The 25440-nt window shown below is 43.7% G+C and overlaps 1 protein-coding gene across 1 annotated transcript; it reads right to left on the minus strand.

Annotated features, from left to right (window-relative positions):
• Positions 1–1683: 1683 nt before the first annotated feature.
• Positions 1684–17331, minus strand: LOC119174306 (uncharacterized). Its single transcript, XM_037425157.2, has 7 exons — positions 16558–17331; positions 15325–15410; positions 9467–9532; positions 9139–9171; positions 7139–7249; positions 5335–5376; positions 1684–4412 (listed from the first exon to the last, which is right to left on the minus strand). Exons 1-7 carry the CDS (start codon positions 16622–16624, stop codon positions 4380–4382), a joined length of 438 nt encoding a protein of 145 aa, XP_037281054.2. The 5' UTR covers positions 16625–17331; the 3' UTR covers positions 1684–4379.
• Between the last annotated feature and the right edge of the window lie 8109 nt (positions 17332–25440).

The following is a 25440-nucleotide window of genomic DNA, read 5'->3' on the forward strand; positions in this document are numbered from 1 at the left end:
TTATTCTATTGCTGTTCTAAAACGCTTTATCACTCATACTAATATGATTCCTTTCCAAACATCAAGCTTACCTAAGGCCACTTGGTAAATGAGTTCAAAGCACCGATGTATGCTTCTTGCCTCTGCATGCACTGTTTATGCACTGTATTATTACTGTATGGTGTACAAAAGAAAGTAATAACGAGGTAAAAACAGAGTGGCTCAAGACACAGTTTCATAATTTTGGAACGATAAACTGTAAACATATATGTGACAACATTTGATTGCATTATTTTCATGCATTAAAGCAAAAACGGCGTGGCTCAGTGATAGAATACTGGGCTTGCACGCAGCTGACCCAGCTATGAATCCCATTGTGTCTTTGGTGTTTATATTTACTGAAGTTTTTTGTTTTCTTATTTCGTGCGATAGTGGTTGCGGACACCGGCGGCGGCAGCGGACAACTATACGGCGCACATGACCCGTGTTGTGATATAGTAACAGCTTTCGCTGTAAAAATAACAAATTGTTCCTAAATAGCACGATCAAATTGCATGTACGCATGACGCTAATAAAGTGCTTAGTCGTTCTAGAGAGCTTATACATGACTTCTTAGTTTCGTTCATAAGCCGTGACTTAACATGTTCGAGAAACGATCGGCACACTAATACGAGCGATGAATTCACCGGGCCACGCACCATGCCCACGCGCAGTTTTTGTGCAGCATTGATCTCGTTTTTAAAGCACCTTACACTTATCAAAATAGCGATGACGGACGCCGATACGACGATCCGCACTCTGAGAGTGTCAACGTTTGGGCGCCACTTCAACATTCCCAGCCGAAGCACTGTGGAAGTCGCTGGGCTACCTCGAACGGACGGACGCCTTCGCAACGTTCGTGGCTTCTATGAAGAAACTGCCGTGCGGGCAGCCGGACCCAGGTAAGATGCTTGAGCTGCGTGGCCACCGGGAACATGAAAGCTCCATACTTCTGAGCCCTGGGCATCGCCTCTGAGACATTCTGCCACGTATGTCACCCTCTGGTAGTCCATGCGATCCTTCTCTCTAATCTTGCCGGTCCTGTAACTGCTGCGCCCGAATAACATGATCATTCGCACTAAGTGCGAAGTCGCGCGTTTCTCGCTGCTTTGTCCTTACGTTAAATTCCCTCTTTGAGGCATCCATTCCTAACAACACAATTAACAGATAACGCACATGACACTGCAGCGTTGCGCTACATTTTTCAACGGGACAAATTCGACACTGGCCGCATATCGACGGTGGACAAAACCTGTCGTATACCTCGCTTGCTTGCACGCCGGGGCAGGTGGGCTTACTTCTTGCCTCGATCTCTTCCCCCCTCCCCTCCCCATTCCATATGCCTCCTCTTTGTCTTCACAATGGCAGACAAAACAAAACGCTTATCTTTCCTGCTTACCAGAGTCATACAATACGTATTTTTCAGTAATATTTTCGTATACCTTTAAGTCGCATAGTTCCGCTTTTAAGCACATTATTTTAAGCCGTACAATACGTAAGAGCTAGCAGTACTTCGCAAGACCGCTGTCGACAAAAATATGTTCTGTACTAATAGCTTGAAGCACATTCAAGAGCTTCGTTCTGTTCCACTTGACAAGCATGACTGCGTGCGAGATTTACGTCTATGTGGAGAAACATTGCAAGACAAATACGTTTGCTACGACATTGCGTGAATTCTTGCACGTTTATTTTCTACACAAAGCCAACTGCGCATACTACAGTTTTCTGTTCACCACACATTTGCTACCATCAAGTTCATTCGCAAACAACTCTCAGTAAAGGACATTGTTTCAAAGTAAGCTTAAGGTATGGTGCTTTGGAAAGAACTGCAAAGCGGCATTGCACATATAACTTTCCATATATACGAGTGGAATTGAAGACGTCCTGCACAGTAATAAAAAATTCAAAGCACGATCCAGCACAGGCATTTTGAACATTATGCTCGCGCTAATGACACCCTACATTCTTCCTTCTTGTCCATTCAGAGCAAAGCAAAAGAACATAGCGGCGCGTAGAAATATGATACAGGCATCGCGAGGAAATCTACGAATAGCAAAGCAGCAACCCTAGATTCCTATTTTTATCGGTACGCCAAAAAAGCAAAACCTTGCAGCCATCTCATCTCATCTCTGGAACTATAGAACTTGTATAAACGCTGAATGTGCAGGTATCAGTCATTATATAAACCACAATATACATGAATAGCTGGCATTGCTTTTCTGGCTATTATACCCTGTTTCAGGCACTATGAGCAATCGCTACATGCGATGCATCGATGTGCTTGCAGAAGGATTGATATTGCATCAAAGTTAACATTAAAAATCAACGCGCACATAAAAAACAAGCAAGGTGGATGATTCTGAGTTCCACAAATAATGATAAATAAGGATGCAGAAAATTACCATAATGATTGTAGCCTACTACGACATCAAGCACTAGGTATTTCTTATGGCTATAGTACGTATAGAAATCCTCCTACAGTCTATAACGAAAGAAGGAATAACATAAAGAATACAAAACGGAGAAGGCACAAAGGTTAACCAGACAGCAAAACATAGCAAGAATAATCGCTAAAGACATGGCAATCATTCTGACACCAACATCGTGAAGGGGACTTGGACAAATACATGCAGTCGGTAACTTCACCACAAACAAGCCAGAAAAAAAGATGCATTGCTTATGCATCCACTACATTTCTTAACAGAGAAGTCTTTCATTCTCGTAGGTCGTACCAGGCAGCAGTTAATAAGAAAATGAAAAGGGTTGCTGCTCGTCGACTTTTCTTTCTTTATCTTGAAGCAATGCACACTGATGCACCTTCGTTTAAGGTTTTGTACCTTGTTCATGCTTCAATATCTGACAGTCACCTGTATTGATATATATATCGAACTATATACCAGTAGTGTTATACAGTTCCTTTACTGTAATGCTTGCATACTGTTGTAGTAACCAAACATATCAACATGATTGTTGTGTGCCGACGCTGGGTCATGATTCTTGGCCGACAGAAGCGTAGTGCTCGTGTGCAAAACGAATATCGTACCCTGAATATTTTTGTAATAAAAATTTTCAACCTACTGTGACGCTGAATTTGTCCCTCAAAAACCAACCGGTCAGCCAGTAACAAAAAGAAACATTTTCGAAGAAAAGGCAGTGCTGATTCTGCCCGAATTAGCAGTCTTTTCTTACCAAGCATTCCAGCATCGCAAAATTTCGCACAGATTCTTACAAACTGGCTTTGAATACAGAAAAATAACAGACGAGAGCTTTAATTATTAGGAAAAGTTGGACAATGTATAAACCGTTTGTCTACTCCGTATACCATAGGGCTCAGAACATAGTTTGATGCTGTAATTGCATGCTCACGACAAATAGGGGAAAGTGAAGAGAAGTAATTTCATTTTACTTATAGATTCTTTGAGTAAGTCCAAATAATTCACTCACTGTCTTTTTTTTTTTGTTCTTCTGGTTGTACGAAAAGTCCGCACTTCGCTGCGAGACTTCTGTGGCTATCAGTGTTCATCAGTCAATCTAGCGTCCCAGCCAATCAGAGCAATGGCATGGCCCTTGTCATATCTACTCTATATTTAGGACAGACGTTTCTTCAACTGCAACCGCTCACTTTTCCATGACCCTGTGCAGAATACTGCCGTTTTTTGAAGGCGGATGCTATTTTTTATCCCAAAACAAGAAAGAGGAGGGGGGCGGGGAGATCTCTTTTCTTAACTTCTTCCTTCTCAGCTGACGCTTTTTTTTTATTACAGTTGTCATCTGTTCTACTTCTGATTTCTCAAATCACCGTATCAGCTCTCTAAACGTCAATTTGTGTGGTTTCAATTTCTCATCTATACGAAAATGTCAGTCTGTAGACCTAAAGTGCAAGTTTTGGCTAGTGCCCACTACTATTTTTTACCAACCTATTCTCGACACACCTAAAATGATTCCCTGTCACCGGTGCTAAAGCACTTAGTGGAACCTCAAGCCTTACTTCCACCAACGACTTCGCAAAGGCGAGTCCTACGCTGCGTGCTACGGTGGCTCACGTTTTCTAAGTGTCGTGAATAGTGCGAAATATCTATACACGGCGCGACCTATAAGCAGCGATATTGACTGTAAAGACAACACTTCCGTTTTTCAGCTAGTACAAGCATAGTGATGCCAATGTAGTGATGCGACAACCACGTCCCACGCTTCACTGTCGCAAGTGCCTCCGGTGCTGTGGTCACGTGCTTCTGAGGCTGCTGTCCGCGAACCTCCGCTGTTCACGAAGTGCCGCGTGGCTTGCCGCTTCGTCCTCGACTCGCAGATGCGTGCTCAGCAATTAATGCTTCGTACGCTTCCGCAAAAATATTCAGGAATCACTATCCTGGTTTCTTCACTCTCGTTTTGCAAACCTGCGAGCAGTTAAACATAAATGTGCAGTGCGAGTCGAAATCAGAGCCTGCTGTCGCGTTGTTAGACGCTGCACACAAGCTGAGAAAGCGGGATCTAAAAGACGCGCTGGTGTTTAAGCTTTTTAGTTTTTTCTTGTTCTCGATGATGCTTTAACGTCCGTAATACGTCATGCCTAAAGGTAAAACTAACACCAGCGAAAATACTGGGCCAATGGTTACTAAGTATAAATCACAAAGCAAAGAAATAGTTTTACCTGTTTCCTAAAGACAGGCAGTCTGGATTCAATGAAAAAAACTATGGCCAGTCGAACGGGCCCATTACCTGGCGGCAAAGCAAGGCCTGTCTGTACCGACGAGGGAGTGGCTTGCTGCATGCCAGTTAATGACCCTACGGACCTAAATGAACTTTTACCATATCATACTAGTATTTGTGTTGAGAAATGAGTGAAATAGAAGGCAAGTGGACCATGCCATGGCCGTGCTTTCATTTGTGTGGTGCGAAAACGAAAGTATATATATATATATATATATATATATATATATATATATATATATATATATATATATATATATATATATATATATATATATATATATATATATATATATATATATATATATATATATATATATATATATATATATATATATATATATGTGTGTGTGTGTGTGTGTGTGTGTGTTTATCGCGCTGCTCAGTGGTAGACATTCCTCTTCTTGATAGCTTTTACGTATTATTGGCACACAGACGGGGTGAACAAGTGTTATGGCATAGCTACTGAACGCAAATATAATCTCTCTGCGTCTTAAAAGCTCGATATTGTGTCGCACACTCACCAGACTTCTAGGAGCAATCTGTTACTTTATTCTATTGTTCATTTATTAAGCGGTGCACTAAAAAGGTATGCGAAGTTCAACTCACCTCCTGAAACCGAGTGAAAAGGCAGGTAGTGAACTTGATCGCCTGAAGAATAAAACAGGTGCATGAACAACTATTACTATTAATAGATTATTTTGAACTAGAAGTGATCACAATTAAAGCAGAAGTTCTCTTTATCAACTTCCATCAGGGCGGAAATAATGCCTACCCACATAAGCAAACTATGTGATATAGGTTGAATCAAGGAGGAGGAAGAGAAACCAATTGCAGGAAGGTTAAGCAGACGCATGTGTGATTTGCTATTCTACAATCGGGGAAGAAGATGGTAGGATGTGAAGGGGGAGACAGAAAGACAGCATTAAAAAACACTCAAGCTAAAACTACAGACTGGGGCATGCGGGTGCTGAAAAAGGCGGAGTGCATTTCAAAGCCTGGATATTCACTCACGGCTACAAATGGGCTACTTGTACTACAATCAGCATAATCAACATGGTATTCACTGTTATAATGACTGCAATGAGTTTGATTCAGTGTACGTATGGTCACGAAACCCCGCCCGCCGCAACTTCCATCGCATCATGTATATCGAAAAACAGCAGCCAGTGAGCATGTGTGCACTTATTTAGAAATAATTTTAAAAGAGAAATGAAATTGAAATATGGGCTATCTGAAAAGCACCCCGCCACACAGCATTTAGTGCATGAAAAAGCAAAATTGTGCATAAAGTTAAGCGTACACAGCTGACCCTTTTAGAGGGTTTCGTGCCTCTTCAAAGAGTGTTTTATGCATGAGAGTCTTGTATACGTTGCAAAAAAAAAAAAAAAGTCGACGGAGCCATTAAACAAGATAGAAAACTTGGCTAGTTGGGGAAGATTCATCGTGACGGCGCGAAGCACCCGGACATGACTATAAATAAACACTGTACCGTGTACTTTGCTCTAGTTTATGCCCGGGTGTTTTGTGAAGCCACGACACGAATCATACACGTTGTAAAACACAGTCGAAGGCCTTATGCATGAGAGTTTGATACGTTGCATCGTAACTTAATTTCAGCGTACACTGACACACGGACAAAGAGAGGTTACATACAATATTACTCCAGCTCTTATACGTTGCAAAAGAGAGTCGGAGGCCTCCTTTCTTTTTCTTTATAGTGTAGTTTGTGCTGGTAGAAGGCAAGTGAATCAAACCAGGTGTCCACCTCTTGCACAATATCGCAGTGTGTATAATATATTGTCACGGGGTCGTGACGTTGACGAAGCGAGCAGTCAGTGTCTGCACAGTCTCTTTATTTGGCCGAACCTGTGGCCTCGGAATTGAAACTTAAATTACAGCAAGCAAGGCACGCTGCACACTTATATAGGCACACACAGCATCGATCATCGATAAACTCACAAGCAGGGATGAGCGTCAGCATTTACGCATGTGCCGTCGAATATTCAAGCGTTATCGCCAGCGGCCACGTAGGTTGCAGGAGAATACGTAACGCTGGCGTCTAGCGCGCAATATGAACAAAATGATCTACTGCTACTGTCAAGGTTCTAGAATACTGTAGGTGCAGCTTGCGCTGAGCTTTGCTGAGAGTCTTTTTGGGCGCAAATTGAATACGGCAATTAAGAGTGAAATAAGTAATGTTTCCTCATATCGAAGAAGGTCGAGTTTAAAAAATCGAATCGGTTAGCGTTTAGTTTTTGGAGTCGGTTATTTGTTCCGGATTGTAGCGTCGTTGTTGAGCAAATCACAAATACAGAATTGTGGCGCGTTCTCACTCCACCCCCAGTCTCGTGCAGTGCAAGAAAGGAAAAAAGCATGACGTTGCAGTGTATATAAGGACAACCATAAGTACCAGCATGGGCGGCGAGGCGCACTTGTCGACTGCAAGCTCGAACCGGGTACCCTTGAAGTCCCCCACCGCCGAGAACAGCAGCGCGGTGTCGACAAAGCGATCCGGTCGAATCTGCAAATGGATTTTGCGATAGGTTAGGTTAGGTTAGGTTAGGTTAGGTTAGGTTAGGTTAGGTTAGGTTAGGTTAGGTTAGGTTAAGTTAGGCGACACGTATTTCACGAGCATTCGTGAAATTCCAGAAAAAACGTGAAGCGCAATCTCATGAATAAAGTGCATAAATTTGTGTCCCCATCCGTGTGCAGTTTGACGAATGTCCGTGAGGCTATGTAATTGTGCTGCTTGTTCAAAATAAAGAAAAACGTGGTAAATATCTCATTCAACTAAAGAGAAACATACGTCCCTACTAATGTGCATCCTATTAGCGCTTGCTGTCAAAGCTTCATGTTTCAAAAAAGATCATTTGAGATCAGCAAAGTAATCATAAAGAAAGGAAACCAGTAATGTCGCGTGACAATTCCTCGTTCAGTCCCAACTCCACGATCTTATTGAAACGTTATCGCACGAGAAAGTATTGGTAAGAAAATAGCAAGAATGGTCATTAACACTTCACAAGAAGTATACGTTAAGTCATGACGGTAGTGCGTACTTGTGTTTTTCTGTTCAGTTAATTGAAGCAAGGGAGGAAAGGTGGCACGCCATTTACAGACATGATTCATGCGTGCAATGTCATTGTTTAGTTACCATGCAAACAGTGTACGGTACGCACGTAAGCTAGTCAACAATCTATGTTCTTGGCTATGCTGTTACTGACGAACACACTGAAACGAGGCGCTGCTGAATAAATTTGGGCCGTTACAGTACAATATTCATGCAGCCAAATACTCGCAGGCTATAGCACTTCGACCTCTTTGGTATGCGTTCGTCACAGCCTGGGATTTAACTGAGGACCTTCTGGTCAGTAGTCGAATGTGTTATGCGCATTTAATCTTAACGTTAAGATCAACGAAACTTTAGGTTTTCCCAATGAAGTTAGTGCATACAGTGAATTAGAAAAGAAGAAAAGTAGAGCGAAATCAGACAATAAAAAGGCTGTTTGTCAATAACACAACTCAGAACGTTAACAACATACATCCACGTGAAATCATACCATTCGCTTCGTGGTGCGTTGCGTATGTAATAAGGTGCAGGCATGATGATACTCGCACCTTTAGCTCTATTATTAGTGTTCAATTGAACTGTTAAAAACCACGAAATGAATTTTAAGTGTTGGTTTCACTCGAGCGAAAGCAGGTCTTTCACTGTTACTATCACTCGGACGGACCTCCGAATACAGTGTGCCTCAATTAACTTCAGTGTAATAGATGTTGGCATTCATTTACTGGTATGCTAGATTCCTGTGCATGCTTTCTTTATTTTTAACACGTAACTGGGCGTACATGAAAATCTTTTCTAGTGCGGCCACTTGCCAGTTGATGGCCACTAGAAATTTGAAAACATTAGTGTCTTTTTTTTTTTGAGAAATTTGAAATTCGTTCATTCCTATATTGCTGACATGCCTGCATATGTATAGTTTAGATAAGCTTTTCGTTTGAACCGATATTCACAGACAATCACTTTTCACGAAGCTATCCTACGACCCAAGGTTGAAAGCTTCATGCTTTGAAAGCTTCTGGGATAATATGTCGAATCGTGGAATTACACTGCATGCGCTAGGTAAATGGCAGCGTACAATTAGGAGTTCGTGCGACACTAACGATTAAACTGTACGAGTGAAACACTGCGCTTTTCATCAATGATCAGATTTAGGCAACCGTTAACGGTGCTCGCTGTACTGTGCTTTGTTTTTCCAGACCAAAGTTTGCCATTGTGGAAGTTTCATATTTTACCGGTATGGCTGCGGCGTTTGTCAGCGTTACAAATACCACCTCTTTATCACCTGTCAGAGCTTCGTTACAATATCCACAAACAAAACAGCAAAAGTATTGTTCGAAGATACTTACTGCATTCGCGAGCCTCAGGATGCATTGCAAACCCTGCGCAGTGTAGCAAGAAAAACAAAGATGTAACTAAGTCTCTGGCGTAAAATTTGAGAGTGAGCTGCCCAGTGTGAACAAGTTTTGGCACCGACATGCAAGGACAAGAGAAATACCAGCAAGTACGTTTTGCGCGTTGTCCATCCTTTTTTTCCAGGACACGTCTGTCATGTGCTAAAACAAGTTCACCTAAGTCGACATAAAATACCCAAGGAAGCAACTCTACTTCCTATATGCACCAAATGAAGTTCTTTTTCTCTCTCTTTTTTTTTGTTAAATTGGGAGTAAGACTTACGGTCATGAATTTGTAGAAGCTCCCAATGGTTACGTTGTCCACGCACTCTTGGAACTTTGGAGAAACCTGTAGAAACATTTGACATGTTGACCGTTAAAAGACAGGGACATGAAAGAGAGGACAACACTATGCTCTAACGTGAACAATTTTTTTCATTTTCAGGAAATTCCAACCTACATATCCGTGCACAGTGGTGCCACCAGTCTAAGTTCCGTTTACCAACACGCCGAAAAAATGGCTCTGTAGCAGAAACATAGAGAGAAGCGCGATGCTTTGTACGAGAGCGAAAGAGCGTTTATTTAAAATACCAGGAGAGAGGCTGGACAGAGCTGTTAGCACTTACTGCCCTGCATCTATTACGAGCTGTTGGTAAATATCTAGCGAGCTACTCAGAAAAGCACTCTTTAAAATGTTATACCCCGCATCGCTCCATTACACAAAATGATCTAATTGCATCGTATTAGCGCCGTAATGGGCACTGCGCGATGACATAGGAAGAAGTAATGACATGGCAATCGCGAATGTGGTGCGTATCACCTGACTGTAATTTTTGGGTGTCATTTGTTGAACAGCACTCACTATGGTAATGCGAGTATACGCAGCATACATGCAGAAATTCGGATCAGAGAGAAAAAGAAATAAAGCTTGTATTATTTCTAAATGATCTTTCTAGTCGGCTTCATTTCTCCTACCAACTTTGTGACTTCACTCGCTGGTGACAACGGTGTTACAAACTTTGTGACTTCGCTCGCTTCTTACACCAAAAGCTGGCTAATACTTCACAGACTTAAGTAGAGATACACAGCATGTTTACCTCTATCCATTACCCTCCGAAGCACGTATTTTGATAGTTGAAATTGTTCAATATAAGTTTCACCTCTCCCTTTTCATATTGTATTGCGTGCATTGAATAAAGCGCACAATCATAATGCTAGAGCACACGACGATTGGCACTTCTTTCGAGCTGCCAATATTATTATACAGTTCTGGTTTGTCGTGAACAGCTTACTTATATATGGATATTGTTTCGTGGTAAGAAGAGTATCCAAACTGAGCACTTTTTTTCAATTGCATCACTCAGACAAACATCACGGAGTCTCTAATGAACCGAATCTTGAATTCTTGAATTTACGCAAATAAAGATTTATTGTTTAGTAAATAGAAAACTATACACAAACACGTCCTTGTTCTACAACACTTTCACACAAGCTTCGGTAATCTGCATCTGCTTTTATTGTCGAATATGTAAGGTGCAAGACAAATCCAATTTTTCGGTGATAAGTTATGGAACAACTTGTCACTCGAGATGAAAGTCGCAGAAGTTTTTCACGTTGCCTATAAACAATACTTAGTTTCTGGCTTGGCATTTTGAGTTTCCATTTGCTACTAAAAAATCTTCGTGTGTATAAGTAGTGTTTTCCTAGTAATTTTGTGTTCGTCGTTTCCTTACAGTATGGCTCTTTGAATATGTTTGATATTTTATGTGATATTTTCCCCATTGTTCATCATTTTCTTCTAAAGAATTTTTCATATATATTTGGTGTGCTCGTTGTTTTCAGTCATCATCATCATCATCATCATCATCAGCCTGACTACGTCCACTGCATGACAAAGGCCTCTCCCATGTTCCGCCAGCTAACCTGGTCCTGTGCTTGCTGCTGCCAATTTATACCCGCAAACTTCTTGATCTCATCTGCCCACCTAATCTTCTGTCTCCCCCTAACCCGCTTCCTTTCTCTGGGAATCTAGTTAGTTACCCTTAATGACCAGTGGTTATCCTGTCTACGCGCTACATGCCCGGCCCATGTCCATTTCATCTTCTTAATTTCAACTATGATACCCTTAACCCCCCTAATCCCCTAATCCACTCTGCCCCCTAATCCACTCTGCTCTCTTCTTGTCTTTTAAGGTTACACCTACCATTTTTCTTTCCATTGCTCGCTGCGTCGTCCTCAATTTAAGCTGAACCCTATTTGTAAGTCTCCAGATTTCTGCTCCGTAGCTAAGTACCGGCAAGATACAGCTGTTATATACCTTCCTTTTGAGGGATGCTGGCAATCTACCTGTCATAATTTGAGAGTGCTTGCCGAATGTGCTCCACCCCATTCTTATTCCTCTAGTTACTTCAATCTCGTGGTTCGGCTCTGCGGTTATTACCTGCCCTAAGTAGACATAGTCTTTTACAACTTCAAGTGCACTATTACCTATCTCGAAGCGCTGCTCCTTTCCGAGGTTGTTCTACATTACTTTCGTTTTCTGCAGATTAATTTTAAGACCCACCTTTCTGCTCTCCTTGTCTAACTCCATAATCATGAGTTGTAATTCGTCTCCTGAGTTACTCAGCAATGCAATGTCATCGGCGAAGCGCAGGTTACTAAGGTATTCTCCATTAACTCTTATCCCTAACTGTTCCCATTCTAGGCTTCTGGAAACCTCCTGTAAGCACGCGGTAAATAGCATTGGAGAGATTGTGTCCCCCTGCCTTACACCCTTCTTGATTGGTATTCTGTTGCTTTCGTTATGAAGCATTATGATAGCAGTTGATCCCCTGTAGATTTCTTCCAGAATGTTTATATATACTTCATCTACGCCCTGATTCCACAGTGTCTGCATGACGGCTGATATTTCTACTGAATCAAACGCCTTCTCGTAATCTATGAAGGCTATGTATAGTGGCTGGTTATACTCCGAGCATTTCTCTATTACCTGATTGATAGTATGAATGTGGTCAATTGCTGAGTAGCCTGTTCGAAATCCTGCTTGTTCCTTTGGTTGATTGAATTGTAATGTTTTCTTTACTCTGTTAGCAATTACCTTTGTAAACAGCTTGTATACTACAGAGAGCAAGCTGATCGGCCTGTAATTCTTCAAGTCCTTGTCATCTCCTTTCTTATGTATTAAGATGATGTTAGCGTTCTTCCAAGACTCTGGTACTCTTCCCAACAAGAGACACCTCGTAAACAGGGTGGCTAGTTTTTCTAACACAATCTGTCCTCCATCTTTCAGCAGATCTGATGTTACCTGATCCTCACCAGCAGCTTTGCCTCTTTGCATGCTCTCCAAAGCTTTTCTGGCTTCTTCTATAATTACTGGGGGGGGGTGTCATCTGGGTTACTGCTAGTTCTTATAGTATTAAGGTCGTGGTTGTCTCGGCTACTGTATAGATCTCTGTAAAACTCCTCCGCTATTTTAACTATCCTATCCATATTGGTAGTTATTTTGCCCTTTTTCTCCCTTAGTACATACATCCGACTTTTGCCTATCCCAAGTTTCCTCTTCACTGCTTTGACACTTCCTCCGTTTTTCAGAGCGTGTTCAATTCTCTCCATGTTATACCTCCTTACACCGCACGCCTTACGTCTATTAATCAACTTCGAAAGCTCTGCCAGTTCTAGTTTGTCTGTTGTACTTGACACTTTCATGGTTTGATGCTTCTTAGTTAGGTTCTTCGTTTCCTGGGAAAGCTTGCCAGTGTCGTGTCTAACTACCCTGCCTCCAACTTCCACAGCACACTCCTTAATGATACTCGTCAGATTATCACTCATTGTATCTACGCTAAGGTTGGTTTCCTCACTAAGAGCCGAGTACGTGTTCTGCAGCGACACTCTGAATTCCTGTACTTTCCCTCTCAGTGATAGCTCATTGATTGGCTTCTTGCGTATCAGTTTCTGTCGTTCCTTTCTCAAGTCTAGGTGAATTCGAGACCGTACCATTCTATGGTCACTACATCGTACCTTGCTAACCACTTCCACATCCTGCACGATGCCTGGGTGGGCACTCATTATAAAGTCTATTTCGTTCTTATTTTCTCCATTAGGGCACCTCCATGTCCACTTGCGGTTTTCTCGTTTTCGGTAGAAGGTATTCAAAATCCGTAAATTATTGCGTTCTGCGAACTCTACTAGTAGCTCTCCTCAGGCGTTTCTAGTGCCGATGCCGTAATCTCCTACTGCCTGGTCTCCAGCCTGCTTCTTTCCTATCTTTGAATTAAAGTCGCCCATCACTATAGTATACTGTGTTTTTACCTTACTCATTGCCGATTCCACGTCTTCATAGAAGCTTTCAACCGAAGCGTCATCATGGCTGGATGTAGGCGCGTAAGCCTGTACTACCTTCATCTTGTATCTTTTATTCAGTTTAATTATGATACCTACCACCGTTTCATTAATGCTATAATATTCCTCTATGTTGACAGCTATGTTTCTGTGAATTAGGAACCCCACTCCCAGTTCTCTTCTGTCTGCCAAGCCCCGATAGCAAAGGACGTGCCCATTCTGTAGCACCGTATAGGCCTCATCTGTCCTCCTAACCTCACTGAGCCCTATTATATCCCATTTAACACCCTCTAGCTCCTCGAATAGTACAGCTAGACTTCCCTCACTAGGTAAGGTTCTAGCGTTAAACGTTGCCAAGTTCAGGTTCCAATGGCGGCCTGTCCGGATCCAGAGATTCTTAGCACCCTCTGCTGCGTTGCAGATCTGACCGCCGCCGTGGTCAGTTGCTTCGCAGCTGCTGGGGACTGAGGGCCATGAGTTATTTGACGTATGCATGTGGGAGGTAGTGGCCAGATACTGCACGAGGGTGGCCAATTCTTCTCTGGTGAGGGAGTGCGTTCCCGGCGGTGGTTACCGGTGAGGCCGCACCCCAGGCCTCTTAATGCAGTTCCATCAACACGCGGATATTTTTTTAATCCGGTTGGGAGCTGTGCGGCACCGGGATTAGAACCACGGACCTCTTGCATGCGAGGCAGATGCTCTAACCACTACGCCATCGCATCTGTCATTGTTTTTTCAGTATGATTATTTAAATATGTATAACATTTTGCACTCAATATTATACTTCCACTATTGTTCATCTTTTCTGTGAAGACTGCTATTCTTATAACCTTTCTTTTTATTGGACCTATCTAACCCTCTGGCCAGGTGACGAAATAGTTGGATACGCATCTTTTTTGTATTACAGCTCGAGAAATCCTCTGTCGATCAATTTGATTGGTCGATTCCCCCAAGAAGAGTCAAAGAGAAAATACGTTTTATTTTTTCTCAGTAAATAGTTTTCATCTTCTCTCGCCCTCTACAAAATGTTTCTGCACATTACTTGGGTTTCCTTGGAATTTCGGCCAAGCCCGATGGAGGCGGAAATGTTGTAGGCCCGTGTGCTCAGATTTGGGCGCACGTTAAAGAACCCCAGGTGGTCGAAATTTCCGGAGCCCTCCACTACGGCGTCTCTCATAATCATATGATGGTTTTGGGACGTTAAACCCCACAAATCAATCAATCAATTTCGGCCAAGCGATGACGTCACGTCATGATGATTGTTATCATCACTCGTGGCACTAATCTATCCCGTCTGCGGCACTAATCAATCCCGTCTCGGTATTATCTCTGGCAAACTAAGCAAAGTAAAAAGTTTCATAGAGAGGAGAAATGTTGGCGGCCATGCAGTTGGCCTTTCAGCACGCACTGTTTGTTATTGCCAATCAAACAAACGATCCAAAATCATGGCAAACCAAGGGCACGCTCGCGCATAGACAGAGTTGGCGCAATAAATTTTCAATTATTCCCAGTGCAATCACGCAAAGAATAATTCATGTGCATAATTAGAGTGCAAGTTGTTTGTCAGTTCTTTTCAAAGGCCGACTATAAATAACTATTTCAGATCTCCAGAACCCGAAAGTTCATCATTTGCAGGACAGTACTGTAATCAAACGGCTTTTAGTGGATAACCAGTTTAGCACGAAAGTGACGAGTACAAACCACAGATGAACACAGAGCAAGGGCTTTTTTTCCTTCAGCAGTGCCTTTCAGTTCTACGTTGTAATGTTTAATGTGTAATGCGCATGTCTTAAAGTTTCTCACCGTTGCCGGGATCTCCTGTCTGATACAATCCAGAATAGTGACTCCTTTAGCGCCTTCTGCAGACGACTGTCCAATCAGTATCATTCCTTGGAGAGACCAGAAACAAAATAGCTTAGGCTCTCATAGAAACGCCTTCATTGAACCACCTTGTCAATTTTTTTCTTTGACGCAGGAATGTATACTTCACCGTGCATTTAAGCACCTTTCATATCATCAAGTGCACGACACCGTGAGCTTCTATTTTCGTACACATGGGCTACTTTGAAAATGGTGCATTAAGGAAGAACGCCTGAGTTACTTCGCTTGTCTGCATCTTGCAGCAAAGGTTAAGTAAGTCATGATTCCAAATCAAATAAGAAAATAACCAACTAAAATAAGTGAAAACAGGAAGATGAAAGAAACAAATAAAACACACTGGCAATGAAAATATATTTGCTGACGGTCCACTTTCCGTTTTCTTTTTACCAAAATGCACATTAGTATACACTCGTCTGTTCAAATTGCGTACTACAGTTGTACTCGTGTGATTTCTAATAAAGCGGCGCACGATTGCTTGCCTTTAGTGAGCCCTCTCTCAAGAACTTCAACATAACTTTAATAAGTTCAACTCTCACTTCCTAGTTTGCACATACAACATTTCCACATGCGCACATCTTACGATCCAGGAGCCCGGATAGGTTGCACACAACGAACTACGCTTATCGAGCAAAGGAAAGAAGCGTACATTTAAGGGCTCGTTTTCTCTGTTAGACACAATATTATAAGAACTGTCTGTTAGTTTTCACTTATAGAGCAGAGCCGCACGTGGGCGAAAGAACAAGCTTATGCATATAGTACAGACAGCGCTTTATTTTCGTGTCGTCTGTATAGTGTATCTTTGCGGTTTTAAAAAAAAGTTAAAAATGACCCAGCAACTAAATCGCACATTCTACATTTGCCCATTTACATCTACACCCTAGCGCTCTTTCGACGCTACGTGCAAGCGTACCTCTTACCGAAAGTTCTTTTTTTTTTACTTTCAAAACCAAACATACTTTGGAAACCAACGTGTAATGAACGCTGTGCTCGATTACCATAATTCTCAATCGCTATAACCTGCCCCTCCAAACTGAGCGCACACTGTCTCTATAGCTCCAAGGCAAGTGGGCATGAAGTGAAACATCCTGCACTGTCTGATTCATTCAGTGTGATAAATATGCCACTTTTATATAATAGTGACAAAAAGTATCTTACCGATGACAAACAAAGTCCCTATGGCCCAGGCGCACTTTCGCGACGGCGCCACACCGGTGACCTCCATCCCGCTGCTCGCTGTTTTGCGATCCCCACAGAATCAGCCAGCCAGCCTCACGCAGCGGCTAGTTTGGGTCTTCGAGCGTTGTGATCTCGGCCTGAGCGCAGCCTCCAAGTCGTCTGTCGGTCCAGAAGGTGTGTTGAACGAAAAACCATCACAAACGTCGCCGACCGGTTACGGGTGTCTGCGGCACTGCTGTCTTCTATCGACGTTTACAGAAGACGGTCGGGTATTTCTCGCGAGTAACGCGGCGAACGAAAAAAAAAAAAAGGCGTAAAGCTTTCGTCGCGAAGCGAGTTGGTCGAGTTCGATATCGTCGTTCGTTGAACCGTCCTGTAGAAGACAACACCTTCACGAGATTAACAACGACCACTTTGTCGATATGGCTTCGTTTACGGGAGCGCGGCTTCAACAACGGGGGGCTCCCTTCACCGCCGGTTCAAAAGAGTCGTGAGATTTCACACACAAGAAAAGGATAACCACAGTTCTAGAGCCCAACGGATGTAGTGATTTTGTGAATTACCGACTCCCTAGGGCATCACTAGAGCTGCTGATCGGAACGTCAAAGTTCGACGTGTCTGGCGCGTTACCAGAGTCGCCGCGGCGTGGTGGTGTGAGCGACCTCACGATCCCGGGATGCCCGGCCGATTGGACGCGGACGAATTTCCGTCCCGGTATCGGACGGCGAAATCGCCGGGAGGAGAGGAGCTTGGGTAGGAGGGGGAAGTAACGGGAGACAACGAAAGAAATAGAGAAGTACAAAAGTATAATGAAAGGCGGTCACAAAAGGTGGGTTTTTACCTTTCTCAACCCTTCTTTACGTTAACGTTCATTTGTTTGCTCCTTTTTTGTTCTTTGTTTTACAGCTATTCCGTCGCCCTTTCGTGCGCTTTTGATCCGCAACGCGCTGCTAGCAGCGCGTGACCGATTCCCTCGCCACCTCCCCGATGTATTCTTTTTGTGCGCACATATTACGCTGGAGCCCTGTGGGTTGTGGGCGCCAGTCGTCTAATTTCGCTCTCTTCCTCACTGTCCATCTCCAGGCCACGTGTTAATGTTCTTTTTATTTCACACGTAGGCATATACGCAAGCAGCTGAGATGACATTGGTGAGCATGCACTTTCGCTTCAAACGTTTGTGTTCCGCTGATTTTGTGTGTGTGTGTATGTGTGCGTGCGTGTGTGTGTGCGCGTGCGTGTGTGTGTTTGTGTGTGTTTAAGCAGAAAGAAGAAGAAGGGGGTGAAGAAGGGGGTTAAGCGTGAGGCAACTCGCTCGGTAGGTTGTGCGCCCGGCAAAAGAATAGATACAAACGAAAGTGACAAAATGAAGGGCAACCACTCTCTCTTTGTTTCCCCACCGCTTCTTTGTTTTAGGCCACATTATGAACGAGAATCGCCGTGGCCTTTTAACAATTCATCCATTCTTCACGCCCCTCTGCTCATTTTGTTTTCTATTTGTTGCGTCCGACGCGCATCCGTCCAAAAGTGGGACGTGAGAAGAAGCGAGGGGGATTTTCCCGCAGAAAATAGCGGTGGCTGTGACAATGTGATGCCGTTTACACCGTATGCGACGAAACGTCATTGATATAACAACGAGGCGCATATCGCTGAGGTGTCTGCGAGGCTGGCGCTATCTGATTCACAGGAAGAGTATTTTTTTTCCTTTAACAAGGTCACCGTGGGCTTTTTTACTTTGAATTCGCGGGAGGCGCTTACGCGCGGGGTAAACATTCGTCGGACGTACATACCAAGGACACACATGCCGGCTTCAAAAGTATTTGGTTCGTAAATGCCCATTACGGTTTCAGACAGTCTTTATTACTGCCATTATTTAAAAAATATATTATTTCATAATATGCCTAATAACATAATTATTAACATGTTTAATTAACAGCTGCATCCTACCGGTGCTTACCTACGCTGCAGAAACCTGGAGGCTTACACAACTGGTTTAACTTATATTGAGGACGACGCAGCGAGCAATGTAAAGGAAGATAATTGATTATTGATATGTGGGGTTTAACGTCCCAAAACCACCACATGATTTTGAGAGATGCCGTAGTGGAGGGCTCCGGAAATTTGGACCACCCGGGGTTATTTAACGTGCGCCCAAATCTGAGCACACGGACCTACATGATTTCCGCCTTCATCGTAAATGCAGCAGCCGCTGCCAGGATTCGATCCCGCGACCTGCGGGTCAGCAGCCGAGTACTAGACCACCACGGCAGGGCAATGTAAAGGAAAGTGATACGTGCGAAGAAGCGGGTGTTACTGGCGTCTTAGTCGATATCGAGAATGCGTGTGTACAGGCAGGGAATGTATACAGCGCGTATGCAGTATAACCACTGGTCATTATTACTGACAGACAAAATTCAAAGTACGCGAGGGTGAGGCTGAAGACTAGGTGGGCAATGATATTGAAAAGTTTGGTCGCATAAAGTGAGCGAATAGCAAGCATAGGATTGGCTTGACTGGCAGAACGTGGGAGAGGCCTTTGCTCGACAAAATGTACCGTTATGATGATGATGTATTGAATAAGAGTCCGCGGTTTTACAGGCCGAAACCGGGATATGATAATGAGGTGGGCCGTATCGGGGAACTCCAGAATAATGTGAACTCCAAGGGGATTCTTAACATGCACCTGATCTAACCTACCCCCCCCCCCTCCATAATGAGACCGCCTTAGCCATGCGGTAATCGAACCAGCGTGTACAAACTTTGCAGTGCGGTGCCCTAATATGTGCTGAACTACCACAGCAAGCACACAGCGGTTTTCTAACGTCCTTATTGACTAGAGCTTCCTTTTACAAGTAACTATTGTCTAACAGCATTTTAATGTGGTGCCATCATATACCAGCGCGCAAAAAAAAAAGAGCACTGGCAATGAAGCTTTGCGTATTCCGCACAATTATCGTAAACGGGATGATAATTAGATGGCCTATTTTGATCTCGATAAGTTATCCTCTTTTCGAGGCGTTACCAGGGCATGTATTCATACTTACTTTTGTTTTGCTGATCATGGATCATGACTGGGCAAGTTCGGGTAATTTTTCAGTTGTCTGTCACTTACATGCCGCGAGTCATTCGTTCCTAAATTGCGCCTGATTGATGATATACGTGCACCCTAAGTTTACTTAAACTGTTTACACATCCTTCATGAGGAAATTCTGCAGATAGTCGATCTCTTCCTGGAAAACATTTTCTTTCTTAACAAGTACACGCATTCTATATCCTGAATTTCTGTTAAGTACTGTGCTTCGGAGGGTCGCGTAGTATTCGAGCTCCGCCAATGTACACGACCCTGTATGTGAGCCCACGTTCGCAGAGTATTCTTGACTGCAAATGCAGTCGAGGAGGCGACGAAGTCAAGCTCCCTGTTTTGTATGCCAGGGGGGCGTGGCGAGTGTGAAGCCCGCATTATATATCAAGGCTTAATCCTAGCACCATGGTGATGATGTCCGATAGGGGGCTACCTGGTGGTGCGTGGCATCAACGTATACCGCCCTCTCAGCAGTCATGAGAGTTCACACGAAGGGGTCAAGCGAGCGACGGCGTGACGCGCGTGTCAAAGGGATTCTCGGCTTTGTTGTCGCACGCTCTGACGTCACCACCGTTCGTGTAACATCACAAAAAAACGTTCACAACGTCTCGTGAAGCTGCGAGCCGCAAGCAGCAACATGATAGAAATATATCGGCCTGGGTGGGTAAAATTATACGAATATAATTGGGGAAATTGAGCGCAGGCGTTAACTCTCAGACTACTGCAGACAGGTTCGTATCCCAGCCCGGCTTTATTGCGTAATATTTATCCCGACATTTATTTCAATAGTTCTTGAAAGCACTGCAACAAATTCTCTAGTATATACCACGTGCTCTGACGTTGCCTCTCGTTACGGGACAAGAACCAATCCAAAGAACCTAAGTGGCTATCCGCCATCAAGAGCCTCGATGTCGGGGATCAACTGTCCAGAGGGCCCACGATGCGGCGGTCGGGCTTGTACCAACGTAGGAGTGGCACGCTGCGCGTGGAGTCGTAAACCTCAGGACTTACAACAAAGTTGCGCAATCGTCCAATAAACAGGATCACCCTCTGAAGAAGAGGACATTATGAGTCTCGAAACGTGCGGCCAATTACATTAAAAACTACGACTAAACGTGGCTGGAGAGTTTATTTATTCGTACAAGTCAACATAATTGCTTAATGTAGATATACGTCTACATTGCGTTTTATAACGACGAAAACGGATACTGACCCGCCGTGGTCATCTAGAACTGCAGTGCTCGACTGCTGATCCGAAGGTCACAAAATCTAACCCCGACGCAGCGCCCGCAATTCGATGGCAGCGAAATGCTGTAGGCCCATAGGCTTAGATTAAGGTACCTGTTGTAGTCGGAATCAACCTTTTCCATGACGCCCCAGCGCATGTGCTCTTCCCCTGGCGGGAAAGTCGCAAAACACCTTCTGGTATCGGAGGCTTTCGTTGAAGCAGTACCGGTTTTCCCGGCTCCTACCAAAGCGGCCGAGGGCAGCACACTAAAATGAAAAAAAAAAAGCGGATTTCCGCAGTCCCTCATCAAAGCGTCTCTTTTTAATTATATCGAGGTTCTGGGAGGAAAAAATCCTTACAATTGTTAATATTAAAAACGTGAACATTTCAAAAGTGGTTTGACGAAACGCGGATCGTGCGAAACCAAACGTATACTAACGAGACTGCCGTGCTGTAACTTGTAGTCGTGTTACGTGGTTGTCTTTTACAGCGAAGTTATTCTTAGATTTCCGCCTTCGATGATCATGTATCACTGGTCACGTGTGCCTCGGGGTACGGTGAGGGTGGGAGTCGGTAAGGTAAGGGATGCTTTAGCCACTAAAAAAATAAAGAACCAGAAAAAAAACGCCAGGCCTGCGCGGCAGGCGCATCACAGTCGCAGCGAAAGCTAGAAGAACCGCCTTTCAGAGCCTTTTCAAAACACTCAATGGGTAACTACTGCAAGCACACTTGCTTGGTACCCACCAGGGCATTAATAATAAACTTATTGGTAGTAGGGTGGCATTCGCTATGCTATTTTTCGTCATTCTTCTGAGAACCGTGGTATGCGCTAAACACTTGCAAGGAATTTTGTGCCAATTGTCCATGCCGTGGCTGACGACGATGAGGAATTATGAAGGAAATGGGTATGCACCACAGTTAATAGAGAAACAAGAACAAGCTTTTGTAATGGGTTGGATCATTGGACGGCCCACTCGTTACGCTAATCACATTGTGCGACGACTGGTTGTTCTTTCGCTGTTGTAAAACGCTCTATAAGACGCGATTGCTCTCCTGACATCAAGCTTGCCTCAGGTAAGTTTGACAACAAGTCACAAGCACCGGTGTAGCTCAGTGGTAGAATACTGGACTGGCACCTAGTGGACCCGGGTTCAAGCGTCATTGTGTCGTTGGTGCAAGTTTTTTTTTCTAATATCGCGCGACGTGGTAACGGACACCGGCGGCGGTGGACAACATGTAACTGTGCGTGACCCGAAAAGTGATCTCATAACAGCTTTCGCTGTAAAACTGGCATGTTGGAGGTAAAGGGTAGCGAAATGGCGGCGGAGTGCACGATAACTGCCTCAGTGAGGACACTTAAACCGAAACACTCGCGGGAGATGGGGATAAAATAGACAGTGCATGAGATAGAAGAAGTGAGATCAGATAAAAAAGAATACAAAAACAAAACAGAGGGGGGGGGGAGGGAGTTGTGACTCGCGAATAGGAGAAGTGAGGCACGCGATTAGGTTCAAAAACAAAGCGAGAACCACGGTATTATGTATCATCTTTTCTATCGCAGTACAAAATAAGGCAAACGAGAGTTGAACGGGACAAACGTACTTCCGGTCTGTTTAGTTTGGTCTTCTTATTGGTCCTGTGTGATGTTCTATGATGATGGCTGCGCCGGCTCGACTGCATATTTGTCATATCAAGCTTAGACCGAGAGCGAAATTCTCAATTTAAGCCATGTTGTACCAACAATGCCAAACGTACACAGTTCTAATTTGCCCTACACAGGGCGCCTCAGCTCTCTCTAGCCTAACCCTAATAATAGGCCAACGCGCTCTATGACGCCACGACCAAATGCATGTTGCTGAGTATTAGCGGTAGTTTGTCACACTATTCCTGTATTCTTCTTATTTTCCAATTAAGAACCTCTAATTAACTAACCTTTTAAGCAATGGCGCTGTGCAGAAAAATTGAATGATCTTGTAGATCAGTTTGCGAAACTTCTGATCAGACAATTCATATCTTTCTGTGCATTCAGTATTAGTGTTTTGCTGCTATTACAGGTGACGGCAATATACCACAAAAATACCCCTATTGACGTGCCGACTTGAACGCCAGTTCAGAATCTCCTAATTATTTCAGAATCTTCTTATAGGCCTGGGCGAATGAACGCCAACAATTGAGATTGTGGTCAGCAGCAATAAGACTCGAACGGTCAAAGCGGCATGCGCACGTATGACTGCCGGCATGCATAAGCCACAGATCACATTATTATCGACGACCGACTCAATTCGCCGCTTTCAGTACAGCACGTATTGCTTGTAGCTTGACTTCTGGTTTGGCAGGCAGAAGTCCTCCACCCCCCACCCCCCCCCCCCTAAAAAACTAGTTGTGGTGCCCAGCCTGAAGGAAGTGCAAAGATGATTGATTCATTGATTGATTGATTCACCATTTTAACCTGGTGCAACCTATACCATGGGGGATACGTCATGAAACGAGTGGTGTCTTATAGGAAATAATTTGCTCATAATACCAAAATGTTTAGCAATACATATTTTTAAACAACTTGTCAGTTTTATTCACAATAAAAAAAAGGCAGCCTTCTATGTTTTTCAATGGTTTTCTCTTTCTTTCCTCCTTTCCACTACTTCAAGTCATTTATATTTTTCTTTCCTATTTCTTCCCTTTCCTTTTTTTCTCTACTTTTTTGCTTGCTTTCTCGTTTTATAGGTGGTCCTGCCTACGTTACGCCAAGCGACGAAAGCATACGACAGACAGCTCGGAGCCCTGAAGTGCCCGGCACTTGGCATCATCATGAAGGCTCTCGAATACCAAGGGAAGAAGCATTCTTTTTTGCGCGAGAGCACGCTCGGTGTGCTGCAGGTGGCTTTGCTGTACGTCGTTTTGCCTGCGTTGCATCAAGCCGTGCATGAGACGGCTAAAACATGCGACATCGTACGTCTTGAAGCCACCGACTGCTGGCTCCCCCAACGTCACGAACACTATACGTGACAATGTGGGCCGACGGTGATCGCGAAGAGTGGAACCATCGTAATACGTGTGAATTCCTTGTTCGAACGCATGCTCTCTCGTGGCAGTTTAGGTGGTTCCGAATGCTTCGATTAAACTGAATTCTATCTGAGTGCACGGAACACATTTGCGTACCTGATGTTTTACAGAGAATCAGGAATGTCAATTAAAAAAATGGATGATTTCAAATACAGAATGAAAGCTCTTACCCGCAACATTTCACCACGCGTGATCTATTTTCTGTGTGAACGGGACGGTATATACTATATGTGAGCACAAAATGGCCTATCACCAGACAAGTAAAAAGATAGTCTCTTCGCGAATTTCACCGATTTCCAAGCCTCTAAGCGTACCCTCTTAGTCAAATATGCACCCCCTATCAGTAGCATTTAAATGGGGTGAGGTTTTCTGAAATTAATAAATTCAACATCCAGAAACGCACTCACACTCGCTAGTATAAAAATTTGGCTAATCTATAAAACGTAAAAATAAAAATATTAAAGGGTGTAGTCTTACTTTCTTGGTGAGGGTACACCCGTGGTCAGTTAGGTCAAAATTGGGTTAATCTTAACGAAACCAAAAAATACAAGATTTCCAAATCTTTCAGACACCGAAAAATACAAACTTTGTGAAGGCTATAGCTTCTTCTTAATCAGAAATGTACCCACAATCAGTTTTCGCAAAACTGCAAATTGTTCAAAAAGCGAGAAATACATCATCTCAAAAGGTAGGGGACTTACCGTCCGTAGCTTTCGAAATACCACACGGAAAATTTCCTAGGGGTGTATGAACACCTTCTTGATCAGAAATGTAACCACAATCAGATTTCAATATGTTGGACAAATCTTTGGGAAATAGAGAAATACAAAAGAGAGAGAACACAAGGAGAAAGGCAGGGAGGTTAACCAGGGCTGAGGCCCGGAAGGCTACCCTGCACTGGGGAAGGTGAGAGGGGAAGGAATGTTCTGGAGGAGGAGAGAAAAGGTCACTGACTGGGTCAACGCGTAATATTTTCAGCATCACAAACGATGACACAGGCCGGTGTCTTTGAGAAAACGCAACAGTGCTTTCGTTGCCTTTCGGAAATCGGATGGGCAGTGCCATGGTCCCAATACTTTCTCGACAGTGAAATCACTTCTGTCCATTTGATTTAAAACACTGCGCGGGTGAAGCCTCTCGTTTGTATATTCCGGGCAGTAACATAAGATGTGTTCAATAGTCTCATCGACGGCGAAGTCATTGCATTTCGCGCTGTCGGCGCGAAATGCAATGACGCGAAATCCCTATCTTAAATGAGTAGGCATTGATGAAGGCTACGCCCAGACGCAGACGGCACAACGCTGTACCTACCTCCCTAGAAAGACCAGAGGGTAGCCGCAGTCGTAGAGATGGATTGAAAGAATATAGTCGATGATCATGAGTAGGGCGAAACGTCCGTTCGTGTGTCCATTCGTCCGTGCATGCATCCGATTGCGTTAGAAAGTGCAGATGGTGCTCGGGTAACACCGACGACATGCAAGCCAAGGAAGGCGAG

This window comes from Rhipicephalus microplus, chromosome 5 (assembly GCF_043290135.1).
Source record: "Rhipicephalus microplus isolate Deutch F79 chromosome 5, USDA_Rmic, whole genome shotgun sequence".
In the NCBI taxonomy this organism is placed as follows: Eukaryota; Metazoa; Arthropoda; class Arachnida; order Ixodida; family Ixodidae; genus Rhipicephalus; species Rhipicephalus microplus.

Bases quoted from the DNA above. Each gene is read 5' to 3' on its own strand.
- LOC119174306 (XM_037425157.2), bottom strand. From the start codon at position 16,624: ATGGAGGTCACCGGTGTGGCGCCGTCGCGAAAGTGCGCCTGGGCCATA. The intron at 9,533-15,324 runs GTGAGAAACTTT...ATGTTTCTACAG, and splicing joins GACAGGAGATCCCGGCAACG to GTTTCTCCAAAGTTCCAAGA. The intron at 4,413-5,334 runs GTGAGTTGAACT...AACTGCTCGCAG, and splicing joins TTTTCACTCGGTTTCAGGAG to GTTTGCAAAACGAGAGTGAA.